The 20248-nt window shown below is 34.9% G+C and overlaps 1 protein-coding gene across 1 annotated transcript in view; it reads left to right on the top strand.

Moving 5' to 3' along the window:
• Positions 1-20248, top strand: part of EXOC2 (exocyst complex component 2) — a 127652-nt gene that overhangs the window by 88628 nt on the left and 18776 nt on the right. Inside the window, exon 23 of the mRNA XM_038161872.1 lies at positions 3274-3415. Coding sequence (XP_038017800.1) covers positions 3274-3415 — 142 coding nt within the window. The remainder of the gene's footprint in view (positions 1-3273; positions 3416-20248) is intronic.

Genomic DNA, 20248 nt, shown 5'->3' with positions numbered 1-20248 from the left:
GTTCAACTATGTAGTACATCCTTAGTCCCGTTATGCCTGAATGTTGCTTGAATTTCTACAGCCTGAGTAGTTTTGAATAGCATTTGAAAGGGATTGCTATGATTTGTGGGGTTAGTACAATATAGAAAATTACTCTGGATATGGCCCTATTTTGCTACTGAGAGCTGAGCCCGGTACAGTTACAAGCAGCTAAGACATCTGTTATGTATGTGCTCAACACCCTGCCTTGCACAGCCACATCAAAGTATTGCCACTAAAAGTTTGGTACATTTATAAATTACCAAGTTCAGATGTTGAAAGGGCAGATTAATTTCCAATCTGCATTGAAAACTCTGACTGGTGCAATACTGCATGTATGGGACACATCAATGGGTCATGCCAGCTGGGAGGATTTGGATAATTAGATAGTCATCATAAGAGGGCAATTTTTGAGCCCTTTGTTAATTTTAAATGAAGATGGAAGCTCACAGATGTTTAGAGGGATGGGTTGATTGTTTCAGTTTTTTGTTCTGTCACCTAAACGTCTGAAAGTTTTAAATTTATTTAAATATTAGATTAAAAAATTGTAATAAAGAATTGGCTTTTTTTAAAATATTAGTTCTTATCTAAAAAGACTGAAACTAAATCATACTTTTAAATTTTGTCAGCTTTATAAATTTAATTTTAAAGTGAGTTTGGTAGTGTGTTTTAGTAAAAACCTATCTGTTCTTACACCAGACTTTTTTTTTTAAGTTGCCTTTGTTACTAGGGAAATCATTATTATCTAAATTATTATTATTATGAAGTACAAAAATGCTAAATGGTACCCAAGAACATCTCCTTATATCCTATATGAAAGTTATTTCAATATTTTTTTCTTAGCGTGCCAAATACAAAATTGCATAAAGCAGCCAAACATTATGCTGTGCTTTTAGCACTTGCTACCTTGGCACATATTCATGACTCTTGTACTTCTCTGTGGAGTTCTTTAATTCAACTTATTATCAGTTTAGTCATTTAGGAAGTAGAAAAAAAATGTATTTCATAAAATTCATCCAACTTATTGATTAAGCTTCTGAATAAAGTTGTTTCCACAGTTCTGATAATTAGATAACCTTAAAGGGTAGAGGCTCAAAATGGCTTTATGCAAAAATTGAAAACTTTAGGCACAGGGATGTTCATAGCAGAAAGGCAACAATGTGAGAATTGTCTATTTTTGTAAACATTTAGCCCACTTGAGGATCAGGTCCATGGGTATACACAGTGGATGTTAAGGACTTCAGCTCTGCTTCCTTCCCCCAATCCTGGGCTCAAAATTACTTTCAGATTAATTGTTCATTCTTTCTTGCAATCTTTCCACAAACTGAAAAACCAGGTTACCTCTATCTTAATTGTGTATTGAACTTGAAAGAGGTTGAAGAGAACTTGTATGAAACAAAAAAAAAAAACCTGGATTGAATGTGCAGGTGATCTTCTGTACTGAATGACTGCAAAAGTGGAAGGTTGAATTACTTAATTCTAAAACTCTTTGCTGAGGAACACTGAAGCAGTTGTTTCACAGGTTCTTTGAATGGGTGCATATTTGCAGGGACTTTGCACTCAAACTTACTTTTCCCACTAGTTCAAAGCTAGATAGGAATGGTCTAAGGGTTGTTATTCTCCATAATCATGAGAAATTGAAGTGAGAAATGTCTTGAAGCAATGTGTTAGAGGAAAAAAGAGACATATATATCTGTACCTTTTTTAATGTGTTCTTCTATTTAAAAATAGGCAGTCAGGTATCAGGAAAAGAGGAAGAAAATAGCCTTGATCTTCTTATGCCTTATAGAGAACTTTCCTTTGGGATAGAGATCCTCTTGTGACAAATCAAAGAAGGTTCATCACCTAGAAAAGCAGGAAAGTCATGGTGTGTCCTCTTTCTGAGCACCAGCTTCACCATCCCAACTTTCCTAACATCACCTTTGCCCTCAATAACAGCTGTTTTCCCTTACACTTGTGATCTCCTTCCTGAAAGCTTCTCTGCTTCTGTTCCTGACTCAGATATTGCAGTCCCTTTTCTCTTTTTTTAACAGTGTAGGCATACCAGAGTAGAGCACAATTTAGAGACATCCCTCTAGTGAATAAGATTCAACCCTTATTCTACAGTTTGCAGTGTTAAATCCTTAGAAAGGGATGATAAAGGAGTCTTTTCTTTCTCTTTCTGAAATCCCAGTCTGATCTAAAGACCTGCTTTTAAAGCAGAACTCATTTTTAAACCCCTTTACTCTGGAAACTATTATTCATACATACATATTTGTGTGTGTAGTGTATGTGTCTTTTCCCCTAATTGTTGAGGGAAATGAGCACTAGTTTAAAAGCTTTATTTTTGTGTTGCGTAAGCTCTTATTTGTAAAGGTAAATACATTTCAGCAGAAGTCACGTGAGATTTTGATCTTAATTTTCATTTCATTTTATTTGCATTTAGCATCCATTACCATGGTTAGATACTAGTGTTCTGCTTCAACATTTTGTGATATGCATTGTGTTATAGAATCATTGAAGAAGCTGTAATTACAGGGAGTACCTTTGTTTAATAAAAAGCCTTGTATAAAATTTAAAGTTGTTCCGATACAGTGAACACACTGTCCATATCCCCTTAGCTTTCAGTGTGGCTAAGTTGTGTGAATTTCAAAGAAGTGCATGGAGAGCTGTTAAAGAGAAGAGTTCTACAGATGCTAATGAGCTGCAGCTTTTGCTTCTGTTGTACAGACACTTGTTGAAGTAGAGAGGGAAAGTCCATAGGTTCAATTTCAGAAGACAGAGGCTTCTAAATAAATAATGTATTTTTTAATATAGTGAGAAATTGTAAAATTTAAATTGATAAATCTAAACTATTATACAAAAATCTTCATGTTCAAGGATTGAAGTTTTTATGGGTATATTTTAAAGCATTCACAAAATTCAGTTGTTTACTTTGCAAGATAAAGACCTTCTGACATGCAGGAAAAAAAATCATGCCAGTAGACGGTTACTGAATGATCTGCCTGCTTAGGCATTCCTTGTATTTTTCATGAAAATGTCTACTGCTGAACACAATCAGGAAAAAAAAAATTATACTGGGTAGGATGGACAGATAATATGGAAGTTCTGAAGTTTTTGTATACATAATTATGAATTGAAATATGTCAGTAATTGCTGCTTTTTTCTGAAATTAAAGAAGATGTTATTTTTTGGGTATGTGATTAAATTCTTTTAGTTATTGACTGTTTACTATGTTCTTTCTCTTTCCTTTTTTTTTCTTGTTTAATTTTTTAGGTTAGTATGGAATCCTTGAAAGAGCTGGATCAAAGACTGTTTGAAATGTACATTGAATTCAAGGCAGATCCAATAGTTGGGTCATTAGAACCTGGCATTTATGCGGGATATTTTGATTGGAAAGATTGTCTCATTCCAACAGGTAAATATCTGCTTATTAAACTCAAATTATTTTAACAGTGATTGATAGGAGCTAAAATATACTGTGCAATTAAAAACTTTTTTCTAGTCCATGTTTTTAACTTTTGACATGTTCTCATTATGAGTTCTTTCTCACAGACTTTACTTAATTTCTAAATAATTTTTCAAATACCCCCAAATTATTAAAGCTGCTTTCATTATTGATAATCTCTTTAATACTTGTTTTTTGTGATTATTTTGCTTCATTGCTTGTATATAATAGAAAGAATTATAAAAGCCAACTTTGCTATTTTCTTATGAAATTCACTGAGGCAGTTTGGGATATTTTCCAATAGAATCTGGCTACTTTGATAATAGATGTAATTACAGTTCTCAAAAGGTAAAATTATGAGAAAATGCATATTATAACAGTAGTTAGCAAAGAACGTTAAACCATCGAAGGGCAGGTATAAGGTGTTTAAAATGACTGAGATGTTACTCAGTACTTAAATACTTTAATGTCCTCTGTTTTGAGGGGGCATAATATGTAAATGAGTCTGCCTTTTTCTTTTTTTTTGCAGTAGTGAATACTGTGCACACTTAGGTCCTTTGAATACGTAACTTGTCCTATGCAAAATTGATACATTTGGATTCCTTGTCACATAAATGCCTGGTTATACCAAGTAGAAATCAGTTGCAGTGACATAGTACATGGCATTTTGAAGGTGATCTTGTCCTAATCAATTTGTACATTCTTGTTTTGATTTTTTTCATGGTGTTGTATGTGGCAGACTTAGTAAAAATTCTGTGGTACTTAAAAATTGGATATGGAGGTAATTACAAGGGACACACTGGTAATCTGTGAATCAAGAGCTGCAGGTGCTTGTTTGCTCAAAAGCAAAAGGATCTTAGAGTTTATTACTTTAGATAAAAGTGTGTCTTCCATCTCTTGTTAATACTTTTGCGCTCCGAATATACGCTGTGATACGACATACTGAGGAAATAACTTAGATACTCATTTTGCACATTCAAAAGCCTTTCTGAATGATACATAACTTGTCATCATAATTGAAGTATATTTTCACTTGGCACATTTGCATTCCCACCAGCTAACCAAGACCAAGACGTTGTGTCAGCTTTTTGTATGCTCATTTCTTGATCTAGTGCATTGGCATCTACTTTCTAGGCTCACATTGCCTTTGGGATAATTCTACATCTTTTCTTTGTTTAAAGGGAATATTGCATTTCTAAAAAAGGAAGCCTCAGCCTTCTTGTTGTCCAATTTATTTTTGGTTTAATGTACTTTCTCTGTAACTTTGTGGCAAAAATTGAAGTGAAGACAGTGAATATTAGAGACACCTTTTCGGGTTGCATATCATAGTGTTGGCCAATTCAAAATAGTAGGAAAGTTGTTTGGGTTTTTTTATTAATCCCCAAGCTAGACATGTTAAAAAGGAACATATAGACACTACTTTTGTGCTTTACCACCTTGATGATTAATTACCTTTCCAATTAATTAACCTCTGATAAATGTTAACTCTGTTGACTACTGGTACGGAAGTGTCATGATTTAACATGAACCAGCAACTAAGCATCACACAGCTGCTCTCTCACTCCTCTCCTGCCCTGTTGGAATGAGGGAAAAAATCAGAAGGGTAAAAGTAAAAAAACAGATGTGTTGAGATAAGGACAGTTTAATAATTGAAATAAAATAATAAATTTTAATGAAAAGGAAAATAACAAAGAGATAAATAAACCACAAGGAAGAAGAAAGAAAAACAAGTGATGCAAATGAAAAATAGTCACTCACCACCAACTGACCAATGCCCAGCCTGCCCCCAGCCAGCTTTCCCCCTGGTTTACATACTGAGCATGATGTCATATGGTATGGAATATCCTTTGGCCAGTCAGGGAAAGCTGCCCAGCTGTGTCTCTTCCCAGATTCTCATGGATCTCCCCCCCGCCCAGCTCACTGGCAGGGCAGCATGAGAAACTGAAGTCCCTGACTTAGTGTAAGCATTGCTCAGCCGCAGCTGAGTCATGGATGTGTTTCAACATTATTCTCATAGTAAATCCTATATAAGCTACTAGGAAGAAGATTGACCCTATCTCAACCAAAACCCAGACAAAGAGTAGCTTTGAGGACCTTCAGTTTATTTGATTATAGCAGTGGTTCATTGACCCTGGAAATATTTGGTGCTCTGAAGATAAAATTAGTAAGTGATTAATAGCTAACCTCTTCATGAAGGTAGAGGAACTTCATAATTGAAAAGGACTGGATTAAAAAAAAGCCTCTTTGTGGGGCAAATGAGAATCAGATTTTTTCCAGTATTCAATCAAAAAAAGAAAAAAAGATCACCCAAGAGCCATATAATTGATTTTTTTCACTAAACTGGTACTCACAAACAACTCTAAATTGTACAGTAAGATTTTAATTGGGAAAATATATGTAATCTAAACAATGCAGTTAATACTGCAGTAGACATGCTATCTTTTTTATTTTCCTTCTAGGAAAGCCCAAAACAAACAAAGCTCTATGTTACACTTAATCTCCAACAGCATTGAAAATACCTACTTTATTAAACTGAAATACCTTACACATGATGAGGAGTGGTTCTAACTTGAGTCAAACACATTGTTCACTCAAGGCTGTGTTAAACAGTGACGTATTGATTTGTTAAGAAAAAATCGTATCTTGGAAATTATTATCTGTTTTCAGTAATGTTTATGCCTGCAAACTGTAAAGATTTGATTTGTTTCATTTTCCTGGTTGTGATTTTGACTTTCAAAGTCTTAATTTTTAAAAAAATAAGAAAAAAGTATGGCAAGGCAAACTATTTAGGCCTCCATTGTGTTCCTGAGTGGTGCTATCAGTGATGTGTGGTGTTGTATCCTTACTGGATGATTGCCAGGACATCAGCATTTGGTATGAAGTTTTTTTTATGTGCTGTTTCTGCATCGGCTTTCAAATAGTTCTAATGATGATAGTAAAAAGGCAAATTTTGACAAGAACAGATTTTTTTCTGAAGGGAAGGAAGAGGTCAAAATATGTAAAAGGTAAGGAAAAGGTAAATTACTTCCCTGATTCAGTCTGAAACTTTGAAGTCATCTGGCCGTTGAAAATCTGACCTGAACTAGGGGCATGTTGATGCCATGATGCATCTTTTGTAAAGGACATTTTTGAAAATGTGCGTATGAAAATACTCATGATTTGGTTAGGAATAAAATGAAGAATTTCCTGGTGGTGAATTTCCTGTTCAGTCCAGAGCTTCAAGACTTCAGCTGTTTCTGAACAGTTCTCTGCAGAGGCCACCTGATCTGGACTATTGGAAGTAATGCTTTTGGGTAAATGGAATTATTCAGGAGGAGGATGCTAATGCTGAGGTAGGAAATAATGTAACTGCAAGAGAGGGAGAGAGTGGAACGAAAAGCTTGTGATGAAGACTGGTATCAAGCAAGGAATGGAGGTGAAGCAAGCTGGGAAACCAGGACTGGATGAGCAAGTTAAAAACATAAATTAGGGTAGAATTTAGAAATTAAATTAAATAGAATTAATCCATCTTTATTTAGAAATATAAATGGATTGCACAGGATTATTCAAACAAGAGACGGGTTTGAAGTGCAAAAAAAATTGACAGAAAAATCTGATACTCACTAGACAAGTGAGCTTACCAGAGGCTGCTGTGTAATTTGAGAAATCCCCTCAGTCTTACACTTTCATCCTCTAGGGATAACAGCCTATTAATATTATTGATTACTTTCTTTGCACAGCTTACAGAAGTTATGTATGAATTACTGTATGCTTGGAGTACACTACAGGCAATGCTATATATAGGCAATACCACTGGGTAGCACAGCAATTACCTAAATGTTTTGCCTAGACAGTGTTATCAACATTTTTTCTTTCTGAGAGTCAGAGCTTCAAAAGTCAAGGTGTATATCATCAGGAAAATGGATTAAATCCACATGAATTTCCTGTACAGAAATTTCATGTATTTCTTTGCCAATATTGTTGCTGAGCCATGTAGACCAATGCAGTAAGAGAATTTTCTGTTTTCCAGTCTGGTTTTTGGTTTGTTTGCTTTTCCATATCAGTAAAAGTCATGCACAAAGAAAAACTTCACAAATGCAATAATTTATAATTCCATCTTTAAATAATATTTTTCCCACATGAATGCACTTGACTTGCTTCATATAATGACAGCTGATTTGGAAATACAGCCGGTTTTTGTACTAAGTGGAACTGATGCAGGCAAAAATCTATCCTGAGCTGTTACAGAATTTGAGAAGTGAGTGAAGCATAATCTGGGTGGGGAAAAATGGTGCAGGTAGGTTTCTGTCCACAGAGTTTGCTATGTCATGTAAATAACTCACTTAAGTGTTTTTCTCTTTTTATTTAAACTGTCTTCTTTGAATCCTGTCTGTTGAAGCATTCATGGTTAAGTGGACTAGCTAAAGTCTTGTAAGTTATAGAACATTCAGAAAAATCTTATCCAAAAACCTTGACACTGTTTATCATTGGCAGCTCTGCGGGCATATGGCTGTAAGTATGGGGACAATAATTTCTTGCATCATAAAATTCATAGGAAAATCCAAGAGTGAGAAGAACTGTATTAAATGAACAGTTCTGAAGAAGAATTTTGAATAAAATTAAGAAGCCTGCCTTTTGAGCAAGCTTTGAAAAATAAATACTATTCAAGTGTGGTACCCTGCTTCTGTCAGTGTGGAAGAAGCTTATGCCTTGCTCGTTTAAGCAATTGTCCTGTAATTATCGGATATTTCCTAATACATATGCTTTTTGTTAGTTTTAAATATAAAAAAGGATAAATTGTTTGCGTGGGGCAAATTTTCATTTAGCCTATGTACTAAAACATTTACTGTTTAGTTTTTCAATATGCATGTGCTTTTCAGTAAGAAAGATCTGAATGTCAGAACTTGTGCACAAAGTGATTTTATGCTTGGCTCTTTATTTTGATCTAAGGTGTGACTGCTGGTGTTAGAAGGCAGTTTTATTAACTTAATTAGATTTATTGTTAATAAATAACTCATTCAAGTTTTCACTTTAATTTCAATGTAGACTTCTGAGTCTTTACAAGACAGACTTCAATGTTAACATGCAGCAGCAGTGAAATCAAGTTTAGTTCTTTTCTCTTGTTTGAAACATTGTTCTGATTTATTCTACATTATTAACATAATTAAAAGAGATGAAAGGAACAATAGGAAACATAGTGTTAATCAGTTGCCAAGTATGTATTTAGATTGTTTTTTGTGTGTACTGGTCAATGTGATAGTTTAACATACAAGGGGTTTTTTGTTCCTATTCATACATCTCTGTTTTGGTAGTAAATTGTGTTTTGTTGTGGGTTTTTTATTTCTAGTTTAAAAACTATGAGTTACATCTTTGTTGTGTAACAAAATTAGGCAGCTTTTTTGTTTATATTTTTGCATGATTTTTTATATTAAAAAATTGATCTTTTTGACATGCAAGGCTATAGACATTTGGAGAGTGAATGAGGTGGTTGCTCTGAATTTGGATGGAAAATATTTCTGTGTATTAATGTTTGTGTAATATAAGCAAAGGTAGTTGTAATATGTGGGCTTTTAGTCTTTTAGAAAGTTAATGTGAGCTTTTGCATGCAAATAGCAAATTACTTTTCATAATATGGCAAGTCTGATTATTATTTAATTTGTTTACATATGCAACTACTGTATTAATTTCTGTAAGACAGTAGTCTGTGAGGATTTATTTACCACACAAAAGGTTGATGCTCATTTATTTCTCTGAACAATTCCGATAACGGTGATATCTCTTTATAACTTGCTTTTGAAATGCTGGCTGCTGTGCAATCTAGCCAGCATTCACTCAGAGTTCACAAGCATACAGATTTTCAGCTGCTATTCTAACAGTCTTTTTTAAATATGTGTCTTCTGTGTTTCACTTGTGTTGTCAGATATTGGGGGGGGTTTAGTATTTAAAATTTCACATTGCTTTGAAAGTTTCAGGTGATTTTGCACTTTCAACTGAAAGGTGATTGTGGTTTTTAGATATTCATTCTGTACTTGGCATAAATTGAATATAGTCAAGTTATATCTGAATTTCTTCTTTAGTGTGTTAAGAGATCATTGTTTGAAACATTTCAAATATATGAAATGCCACTATCACAGTAAAAGATTAAGTGCGTCACATCTGCTAAATCAGAGTTTTTATACTTGTCACATCTTTTATCTTATTTTTCTAATTTAATAATCTAATAAAAAACTTCTAATGGCAATAGCCTGATGAAAAGGTACTCAACAGTTAAAAATTAAATATCAAAAGGCATATTTAATTTGTAGTTACGCAGCGACATACTTGTCAACCCTAACTTTTCTTCTTTTGTTTAATTTAGGGCACTAGCACCCTGCTTACGTGAAAGATGACAAGTGCATTTACATCTTAAAAACATTTGGATATAGTACAAATCATTTTCTTTCTTTCCTTTTTTTTGTTAAAAATAAGCAATTACTTTTTGACTGAAATGTGCAAAATAGTTTTGTTTGAAATCTCTGTAACCCTTTAGATTTCTCCTAACCATTTAAAAGGATGGCTTCAGAATTATCTTACTCACATCAAGTAGATGATTTTGAACTCCAACAGTCCTCAAATTGTTGAAGTCCTGTCTTCAGGAATTGTCTGAATTTTTATGCTTTAGTACGGCCAAATACTGATTCCTGCATTTTGATGCAGGGATATGATGTGCCATGTATGTGAACAGGAAGAAAACGATGTTTTGCAGGTCCATTGCATATAATGTTAAGGGAAAAAAGTCTTCTGTACTGGCAAATGAAGATGGTAAAGGACTTGTCAGTTTGGGGGTTTTTGTTACAAAATGCTAGTAGTTTGTTTGTGACACAAGAGGGTTCTTATACCCAGCAGTCTTGAAATAGTCCAGTTAAAATGTGCTGGTTTTCATTCAAGCTAACTGCTCTTACAATATACATTAGTAAATTGATGTTTTGTGCTTCTGGTAAGGAAATACCAACTATATAATGATGAAATTTGTATTAGGATGAGTTTAATTCACTCATCCTTAAATGACCCATTCAATCAGCAAGTGTGACAATCCATGCGTTGAATGACTACAGTTCTTGCTTTTGTTTTACTACACACAATTCTTCACAGAGTAGAATCACTTACCAAAATTGTAACATCAGAGGCCCTCATATTGTAGCCTTGCCATTTTTCCTAAAAAATTAATTTTCTGCTTGAAACATAAGCACAAATTTCAGTGCACGTTTCAAAATACTTTCATTTGTGTAATTTCATTTTAACCTGAAATTTTTCTTCAATTTCACTTTGAGGCATTTAGGTTTCATTCTATTTCTCATTTCCCACAAGATTGTATTGTAATATTATATACGTATCTGAATTTAAAATTTTAAGGATTATGGTAGCTGATGAAATGGAATGCCCATTGTCCTTCCAAAAGATGGCAACAGAAGAAGGCAATGGCCCTATCAGATTCCTGTAGTTTCTGCCAACACGTTACCTTTGATTTCTGACTATTATAGAAATCCCATTAGAAACCATCCTGGAGAGACATCACATTTTTCAGTTCCTACTTTCTACACACTGAGTTGCACTTGTATGTTTACTTTATTAGATATCTTCTTGTGCTTTTCCAGCTTCTTGCATGCAAGGTTTTCTGCTGCTAATTGTGATTCAAGTTTTTGTTGGCTGGTCTCAGCAGCCTCTAGACTCCACATTTATAAGCATTCAGTAGAGTTTATCTGCATCTTATCTGGTTTATACCTTATGCTTCCTCTTGCTTTTCACATGTCCTCCCTCACTCAGTTCTGATTTATGGCATTTTCTGCTATCAAGCCTACCAGTAGTTGTTTACTAGGCTGCTATCCATCATTCTTCCAGCTTCTCTTTGGCTTTACCTGTCAAACTTCTTGCTAGGATAGGATACCTTGTAGCATTTGTGTCTGTGTGTCTGTGCCTTGCTAAAAACTTCTAAAATGAAGTCTTGCTGAGATTCCTTGGTCAGATGGCAGCTTAGTCTTGTAGCTTGAGAATTGTCTGCTCAAGTACCTGTTCTAACTGATGGTATGACAAGTCACTCTAATATCTGCATGAGATTACAATTACTGCAGCTTCAGAGGATGTACTTATCAGGCATGTCTGACAAGTCAGAAGTCTCTTGTTGTAGGAAGTTGTATGATACATGTCATCAGTTCAGCATTTTCTTGTTTATACAGTCAGCCTCTGTCATGTGAGGACATGTGTTAATGTCACTAACCTTTGTTTTGTTTTGGTTTTGATTTTGTTACAAGGAGACCTAAATTTTTTAGCCCCTCAAGCATCCTTTTTGAGAAACACTTAAGATCTTCTAATATCATTTAGTATTTTTGACTGTCTTTGATAATAGGATCTAATCTCTGCATTCTCAAAGCAGAAAGCCAATTGGAGATTGGAATCAATGATAATGCATAGAGGAGAAAGGGCAAGGATTTTTCCCCCCCTTTTCCAGCACTCCTTATTTACAAGCACAAACGAGGGTATATCCACACAAGTTTTGTACTGTCTCAGCCTTTTCAATGAAACAAAAGTAGTAATAAATTGTGTCATCAACAAAACAGTACTCCATTATCTAGCTTGTTGGCATAGTGAATGCTTTCATGTTTATGTTGCATTTGATAGGCACAAATGGCATCTTTATGTTTCCTGTCTGATTTACTGAATTCTTCGGGTGCCCCAATGTTATGGAATGATGCAGTTTTGGAGCACAGGCAGGTTGGGTATGCAAGTTAGATAACTGAGCAGAAATGAATGAATGGAAGTGTGTGAGAGGAAGGACTCAATGGGGTTGGTTCAGATGGGTTTGGAAGCCAGAACTGAAGACTAGGGAGGTGAGGGAGGTATGAGAAGATCATAGGCAAAAAAGCTTAGAATTCCAAGTCGATAGTCGCTATTACTACTACTTGGTTTTATTTCATTACTAGTTGAGTTATAAGCCAAAATAAATTCAAAACTTGGCTGTGAATGAGGTGTTTGAGTGAGCTGTGTTAGACTGCTCCTTCAATTGTTACTCTTAGAAACCTGATTTTTTATTTTCTTGGTAATGCTCAAGGTAGTTTCTGTGGCACTGTTTAACAAACTGATGTGTAATGAAACTAGTAGAGTGGTGAAAGTAAGTCACATGTAAAGTTACCTGTAGTCCCAAACTATGGTATCAGATCTCTTCTGGAGTTCCTAGTTAGGCTTTTTTGCTTGGATTTATTCTCTTCCTTCAAAGATTTATTTCTACAGATATGCTAATTGTAGGCACTTTTCTCTTTCTCAGAATATGCAACTGGGTAGTGTTAGCTGCTAAAGGGTCTTGTGACTGTTCTCTTCTTCTAGCCAGAACTGTTTCCGAGTCCCTCTGGCAATCTTTACCCAGATCTTATTGGGGTCATCATCACGGTTTCAGAAGGCAGTGTGCATGGGAACACTATGAGATCAAGAAGCATTTACAGGTTATGATTAATATTTGTGAAACTTATTTGTGTTGTTGTTACCTATTCATAGGTGAATGTGGCTCCCATTTAAGGTTGATCTGTAGGAGAGGTTGGTTTGCTGGTGTTTGTAGCTAAGTTATAGTCCTCTAGCTCAAATTATAAAGGATCAGGAATTTGTGTGTGATATTTAGATGGAAAGTCCCAAGTTAAAATTTTGGTATTGGTCCAAATAAACTCAGCTTTGTCAAAATTACCAGACTTTTCTGTTCATGGAGCTGCCTATGTAGTTCCTATAATTCACAGTGTTCTGCTTAGAGAATGGTTTTGTCTTGTTAACCTTTAGCATGTAGGTGCTCTTTAGAAACAATCCATAACAGTGAGTGATCTCTCCTGATAAAGGTGCTTGGTGTTTTGTGGTGGAGATTTTTCAAGGGCCATATAAAATACGGCATTATACTACCTTCTGTGCAGATGCAGACAGTCATCCTAAAACGTCTTGAATTTGCCCCAGGCAGCACAGCAGAGGGGGTCCAATAAACTTGATGCCTTTGGTGAGCCCACTGGTCAGTTCACATTCTCAGTTATGAAGTTTTGCATAAGGGGTCTATGGTCAAGCATAAAATAATACTGATTTCAAGATAAAGGAAGAATAGTAAAAAACTATAACTTTCTAAATGCTGAATGTATGCAGTAGTTAAGGATGCTGTTGTTTTTAACATTTTAAAAGCACTGATGAAAATAGTCTCCAAAATGAACATTGCAACTGGCCAGACTTTCAGGGTCCTACTAGGGCAGTGGGGAAAAGTTGTCTCCTCGGTACTTCATAACACTTTCTGCCCAAGGGTGTGTGCGTGTTTTTAAGTTAAAAATTCTAGTGCAACAAAAAGCCTCAGCTTTCTGTATACAAAACTTCTATACAAAATTCAGCCTGGAGCATATTCTCTCAGTAGCCAAGTTATCAAGCCCTTGAACTCTTACTTTTTAAGTGGGAAAATATGATCAGCTTCTAACAGTACAGCAGATCCATTGTAATAAAAAACATTTCATTAGCTTAAAATTTCTTTACACAACGAATAGCAATTTAAATTTAATGAAACACTTAAACTTTATTGATGTGTGGATGAAATTAGTGTTGGGCTTGTTCAGCAGTTGAAGTAATTCAAAAATATTAAAAGCCTTTACTTTGAACTGTGAAAAGTCTTAAGCTTTCCAGTTATTGTGGGTCACTCCTGAGTCAAGATAGCTTCCAAATGTTGATTTTGGATTAAATAATTTTTAAGAATCTATTGTTCAGGTCATGCAGAAACATTCTTCATTTCAAATCCATGCCCTTTTCAAAATGCTATAGGGATTCAGTAAAGCTTGGAAGTGAAAAACAGTGAAATAGTAACACTGGAAGTCAGTGCGAGTTCTCACCTTCACACTAATAAATAGGATTAATATGTGAGCTCATCGAATACTGTATGTTTCCTACAACAATTTTCTCTCATTTTCTCGTTTTTCATAGTGGACTAGAAGACAGCAAGGTGCGGTGGGGTTTTTTGTTTTGGTTGTTTGGGTTTGGTTGGGTGCTTTTGTTGTTGGGGTTTTGGTTGATTTTCTTTTTCTGTAGTAGCATCTCTAAAAGCTGCTGTTATCTGGTTCCAACTATTTGAGCAGACAGATAAGTAAAGCTATACATGAAATTCAACTTAGGACATTTTTTTGCCATAAATTTAAGGTATACTCTTGTGAGTAATTATTCCTGATATGCTGATCTATGTACATGTGACTGCAGTACATGTTGCAGGTTTTAAATATGTACAGTGGTAAAAGTAAGAGCTGGCTGAAAGGCAAAATGGTGATTACCCCTTCTAGGTCATCCCAAATAACCAAGCCTAACAAAAACAGACAAACAACAACTAGATTTTGCCATAGAAATCAAATTTGAGAATTTGGTGAAATGAAGGAGAGCACAACCTCCTACCACATTTTCCAAAGAATCCACTAAATCTGATCAAAGTCCCTTTCTTCAGTCAGCTTTTTCCCATGACTCGATACTTCCATCCTGCCTACTAAATACTGCTCCCTATTAGTGTTTGTAAGTTGATACAGTGGCTTTGATTTGGTTGCCAATTTGCTGGATTTAGTTACTAAATACAAATAAAAATTTCATATATTTTCATGCATTTCATGTACAATTGGTACACAAAGCAATTTGGAAGAAAGTATGTAAAAATATTAAGAACTGGTTCTGTGCTTTTTTTCAGTCTGGTGACTGCTTGCATTTTTTGAGTTAAGAACACTCACAGACCTTAGCAGAATCAGGTTCCAGAAGTATTGGGATTTTTATGTTATGCATTGCCACGTGCTTGTTATCATTATGGATTTGTATAACTCAATAGAAATAGCAACTTTGAAAAAAATCATCAATGTTAAGAACAAAACATACTGTAAAACCATGAAGATTGTGCATCTTAGTGCTGCTCGTAAGCTTTTTCTCAAAGCACCACTTTTGAAGTTGCTTACTTAAAAAAAAAAGTCTTTTAAAAGATCTATACTTTCTTTTGCCAATTTTTCCTTTTCTTTTACTTACCCAAGTATATCTGTTGTAAGTCACTCTAATAAATGCAGGACATGTTTCACAGGTAATTAAAATTTTTTCAGTAACTTGAAGGTTAGAGACATGCAGAGCAAAACTGGGCACTAAAATTATTAGTGTCTGTATTGTTCCAAACACTTTATTTGTGAAATTAGTCTCTTTTGGATCAGTTGACTTCAGTTTTCTCATTTCTTATGATAATAATATTTGAGTGACAACCAAAGTAAATTCATAAACATAGTATATCTCTAAGCCCATTCTTCATTTATGAAATTGCTGTCATTTTGCATTTGACAGGCTATTATTACAGTACCAGTGACTTAAGGAATTATGAGAAGAACATACAGTTTCCTGAGTGAGTCTGTGTTTTGAAAGGTTTTAATAATTTTAGGTTTTATAAAATCATGAAAGGACACCTTCAGGGTGCCTTAAAATTGATGTGTTTGAAAGAAATAGATGAATATTCTTGCCGACTATGCTTGGTTTGTGTTAATGAAAGGAAATACTGCTTGAGATTTTTTGATTCAACTATTCTCAGTTTTGATAGAGATGTTGGTTTTTAGTCTACTTTACAATTAAAGGAGTAACTGGCTTTTCCTGTTGAATTGGTCATCCTGTATCTTTATGGGGTGAACACAGCTACACTCTTTTATCTGTGGAACACCTTTTTAAATTGGCATTCTTGTCATTACATAAGTTTTCCTGTGTGGGGACCCCTGAGGGCAGTCTGAAGGGGTTTGTCTGTGTTGCTGGCTTTGACCCCCACTGACACCATGGTACATGTGACTTCACTTGTGTAAAGTGAGAGAGGTCTGGGAGTGGCAAGGACCCCAAGTGTGATGAGTTACCACACTCAGACTTTTTGGAAGCCTAAGTCAAAGTTGTCAAGGGGTACAACTGTTTGGGTTTTTTTCTTAAGAGGCTCACTTGTGAAGAATTTGGAAAATAAATGGCAAACAGGTTACAGTACTGGAAATTATGTGAGTGCCAGGCTTCAGAGGTATGTAGGCAGTAGTTTTACAAGATGATGATGCTCTTCATTTGTGTACTGCTGACCAGCTGGTCTATTTCACAATTTCTCAATTATTGTTAAATCTGAAAAAAAATAGGAGGACAGCTTTTAAGCAGCAGAGCAGTTTATTGGTCAGCATAATCTAACTTTATTTCATGAAAAAACTGTTGATGCACACAGCTATTTGAAAATATGTCCAATACATAGCAAATATTTATATACGCCTTGTAGTCTGTTCCCTCTTAGGTGCAATATTGTGTTTTGCCTCAGTGTTTCTTTCACCTACAAACTTTGGAAACTTAAGAATGTTCTGTGACCAGGAAAGAGCCATTAAATTTCCACTCTGCTACATTTCCTGGACACACACAGAAGGATCACAGTCCTATCTTATAAATTGCTAAAATCAGTAGGAACCTAGTCATACCAGGGACGTGTGCCCTGTTTTTAGCACACTGGTTTTACCTGTTGGCTATAAGTAGAGTCTGCTTTATTGAAAAAACATCATTTAGCTCTAAAATTATTCTTATAGTGGAAATGTACTGATAGATACATACTTAGATACATAATGCTATGACCTTTACATGCTGAAAATCAATGGGGGAAGAGGGAAGAAATTGGTTAAAAATTTTTCTTCTGGAAAATGAAGCAGCATTCTACAGCAAATGGATTGCTGGTAGATAAAGTTCAGGTAATACTGAGTCATCCTTAGATGTATTCATTTTTCGTGTCAAGAAGGAGTGTTTGTTATAGCTGAGTGTCTCATGCATAAATTTCATTCTTCAGAACCTGGGATTTTTTTTACATTCAGGAAGAAAAATGAGTTTGGTTTAGATGTTATGTTTTAGTTGGGTGAAATGTCTTTTCTTGCAGTGCAATTTTTTTTTTCATCTTCCTCAAACCACCTACTTTAATATCTAATAGTTGTAATTAATTTCTACTGTTGGGTTTTCCCTTCAGTCAAACATATACCCACTTTATTCAACAACAACAAAAAAAAAGACTCAACATCCCCAAACCTGTTAATGCTGAAGTAGAAATGGTAAGGTTTTTTTCTAAGTAATGCCAAATCTATAGAGCAGCACACTGTTGGCTGTGAAGTGTTTATATTCTTGTTCTGACACCAGGTGCTTTTATGGGTTACAGCCACACATGGGTGCTTACAGTTGTAGAGCACTGTAAAGGCTGTAACTCTGCCAGACCATGTTGTTCTTCTTTAAATGACAACAACAAAAAGACAAATTTCTGTGGTTCATGTATCTCAAGAACTGGGTTCATCTAATGATCATCAATGCATTTCTTTACCAGTGGGGAGTGAGTTGAAACCAGTGTATGCTTAGATGGAGAGGTATGAATGGCTGTAACCTCTGAAGTAGGTTATTTTTTTACATTAGTGCATTGAAATTCTTGGTTTAGGGGGTTTGGGGCTTTTTTGTTTGTTGTTATTTCACCATTTACATTCTTTGTTACCTGATTAGTGGGTTGAAATTTAACTGATTATGCAATAATTTGAATAATTTGAGAGTCTTCATGGTTCAGTTCTAAGCATGATATGCAGCATCTTTTGCTCAAGACCTTCATGTCTGCATTGGCAAAATGCCCTTTATGCTTTTTTACTGTGTTTAAAGGAAGAAGTGAAAATAAATCCATCTCTGAACAAAATCCTTGCAAGAACATGCATACATATCAAATTGGCCTTCATCTACCTGCTCTTCTTTTAAATATTTGATGCTAGCAAACACCTCTCCTTCCTGAGTGAAGCCCTGTTGGGTTTTTCATTTTCTGTTGTAGTCTTTGACAATTACAGATTTTGCTCCTTCTTAACAATAAAGGAAACTGTATTCTATCCTATCCCAGAAGCAGTGGAGTTTAATATCTATAAGGAAAGCAGCAATATTGGGTAGACCTCTTCAGCAGTCCCTCAGATCATTCTGTCGTTTGAATGGGGTAGCAGAAAGTTCAGAAGAGCCTCAGCAGCTTCAATTTTAAAGATATCTCAGTTTGGGCTATGCAGGAAGGCACAGAACCAGTATTATTCTCTTGGTATTTTCCTCTTGTAGACTGAAGTTAATGCATAGACAGAGGTATTAATCAAAGTATTGGCAATCTTTAGAGCTCCTGCTACTCCAAGGCAGCTGAAGCACAGAAACTTTCAGGTTCTTTGAATGTCATGGCATAATTTCAATTGATTGAATTAAAGGAGTTCAAAAACTACAGGTAACATAAGTCTGAAAAGCCTTCACATTTTAATATTTTTAGAAATTAGTGTTGTAGCTACGTGTGTCAGGTCCTTCAAATGACATTCACTCTGTTAGGTCAACACACTACCATGGCTGAAAATAAGTGCAAGGTGACTAATTCAATGATGTAGCATTCGGGCCTTCAGATCTCAAAATATTTAGAAAGGTTGTGACTTTGTGTGATCAGCCTCTTCCCTTGCTTCAGAACTGTTGTTTTGTAAAAGTACTTTGCCACATCAGTTACCAGTAATTTCTTCATCAATTTTCAATTATTGATAGCTATTTTTTAGGTCACTATTAGTTCTTGGGACTTTTTCTCAGATTCCTAAGGCATTCTATATTTATAATTACCATGATCTGTGCAGACAAGAATTTCAAGAAAACATTGATCTGATTCACAGTTTAATTAGTATGGAGCTAGTAAGAACAATAGATTTATCAAAACATTTTCAGTTTTACTGAGAAAAACCTGCTAATGAACTATTTATAGCGCACTTGTATCTATTTTTGTCAGTAGTCTAAGGACTGACTTAGGACAAATGGGTTAAAAAACAGGAAATGTGGTTAAATAAGTGGGTAATCTCTCCAGAGAGTTTCCAGTTTGCCTACACGTTCACATTTTCTTCTTAATGTGCTTTCAAAACAACATTAAGTACAGTACCTTGAAATCCATCTCCGTTTAAAGGAGGGAATGTTTCCAGCAATAGCAGGAAGTGGCCTAGTGAGAAATTTCACATTCTTGTTTAAATTGAAATAAGATTCTGGAGTCCCTGTTTTTAAGTGGGTTTTGTTTCTTTAATGACAATGGAGCAGTTGTGTGACATTTAACTTGGCTCAGATGTATCGTATGGATCCATAAAATTCTGTGAATGCTGTAATTATATCTTTCATTCTAGAATGGTTTTAAATAATTGCTTTCCTCTAAGTTACCTTTTTCTTATATATAATATTTATTTGTTATGGTATTTTTGGTATTATCTGTATTTGTTTGTTAATATACTATGCACATATTTTAAAAAACATTTATAATCGTGTTTGAAGGTTGTAAAAACCTTCAAGCATGATTATAAAAATTGTGTAAAATGATTGTAAAAATAATGTTATTAATCAGACTGCATAAATCTTACTGTGAAGTAAGGAATTTACTGAACATGATAATGTCCATTTAATTCTTTAGAATTAAGAGGTGCTGTCTGTATTTCTTTGGGCAAACAGAAGTAATAAGTAAATGAAAGCCATTATTTGCACTACTTATTATTTGGTTTTTGACAGCTACTAATTATTAACTTTTTTAAAATCAACTTGAAAAATACTAGTGAGTCAAAACAAGGAGGGAGTATAATAAACAAATAAGGCCACTTAGGTGGTGGTAAAGGTTGTGACCTGGTGGATCTCCTGTATTTTGAGAGCTACTGCCAGATAGCTTCTGCTCTTAGCATCCTGCAAGCAATTTTCTGGAAATGTTTTTATCCAGGGCAAACAACAAAGCAAATGTATTTTTAGTAATTAGGAAGAAACAAGCAGGCTTGTCTAGCTGCG

This window comes from Motacilla alba, chromosome 2, assembly GCF_015832195.1.
Source record: "Motacilla alba alba isolate MOTALB_02 chromosome 2, Motacilla_alba_V1.0_pri, whole genome shotgun sequence".
Taxonomy (NCBI): domain Eukaryota; kingdom Metazoa; phylum Chordata; class Aves; order Passeriformes; family Motacillidae; genus Motacilla; species Motacilla alba.
The sequence above is the reverse complement of the archived record's forward strand: the minus strand, read 5'-3'. Positions and strand labels throughout refer to the sequence as shown.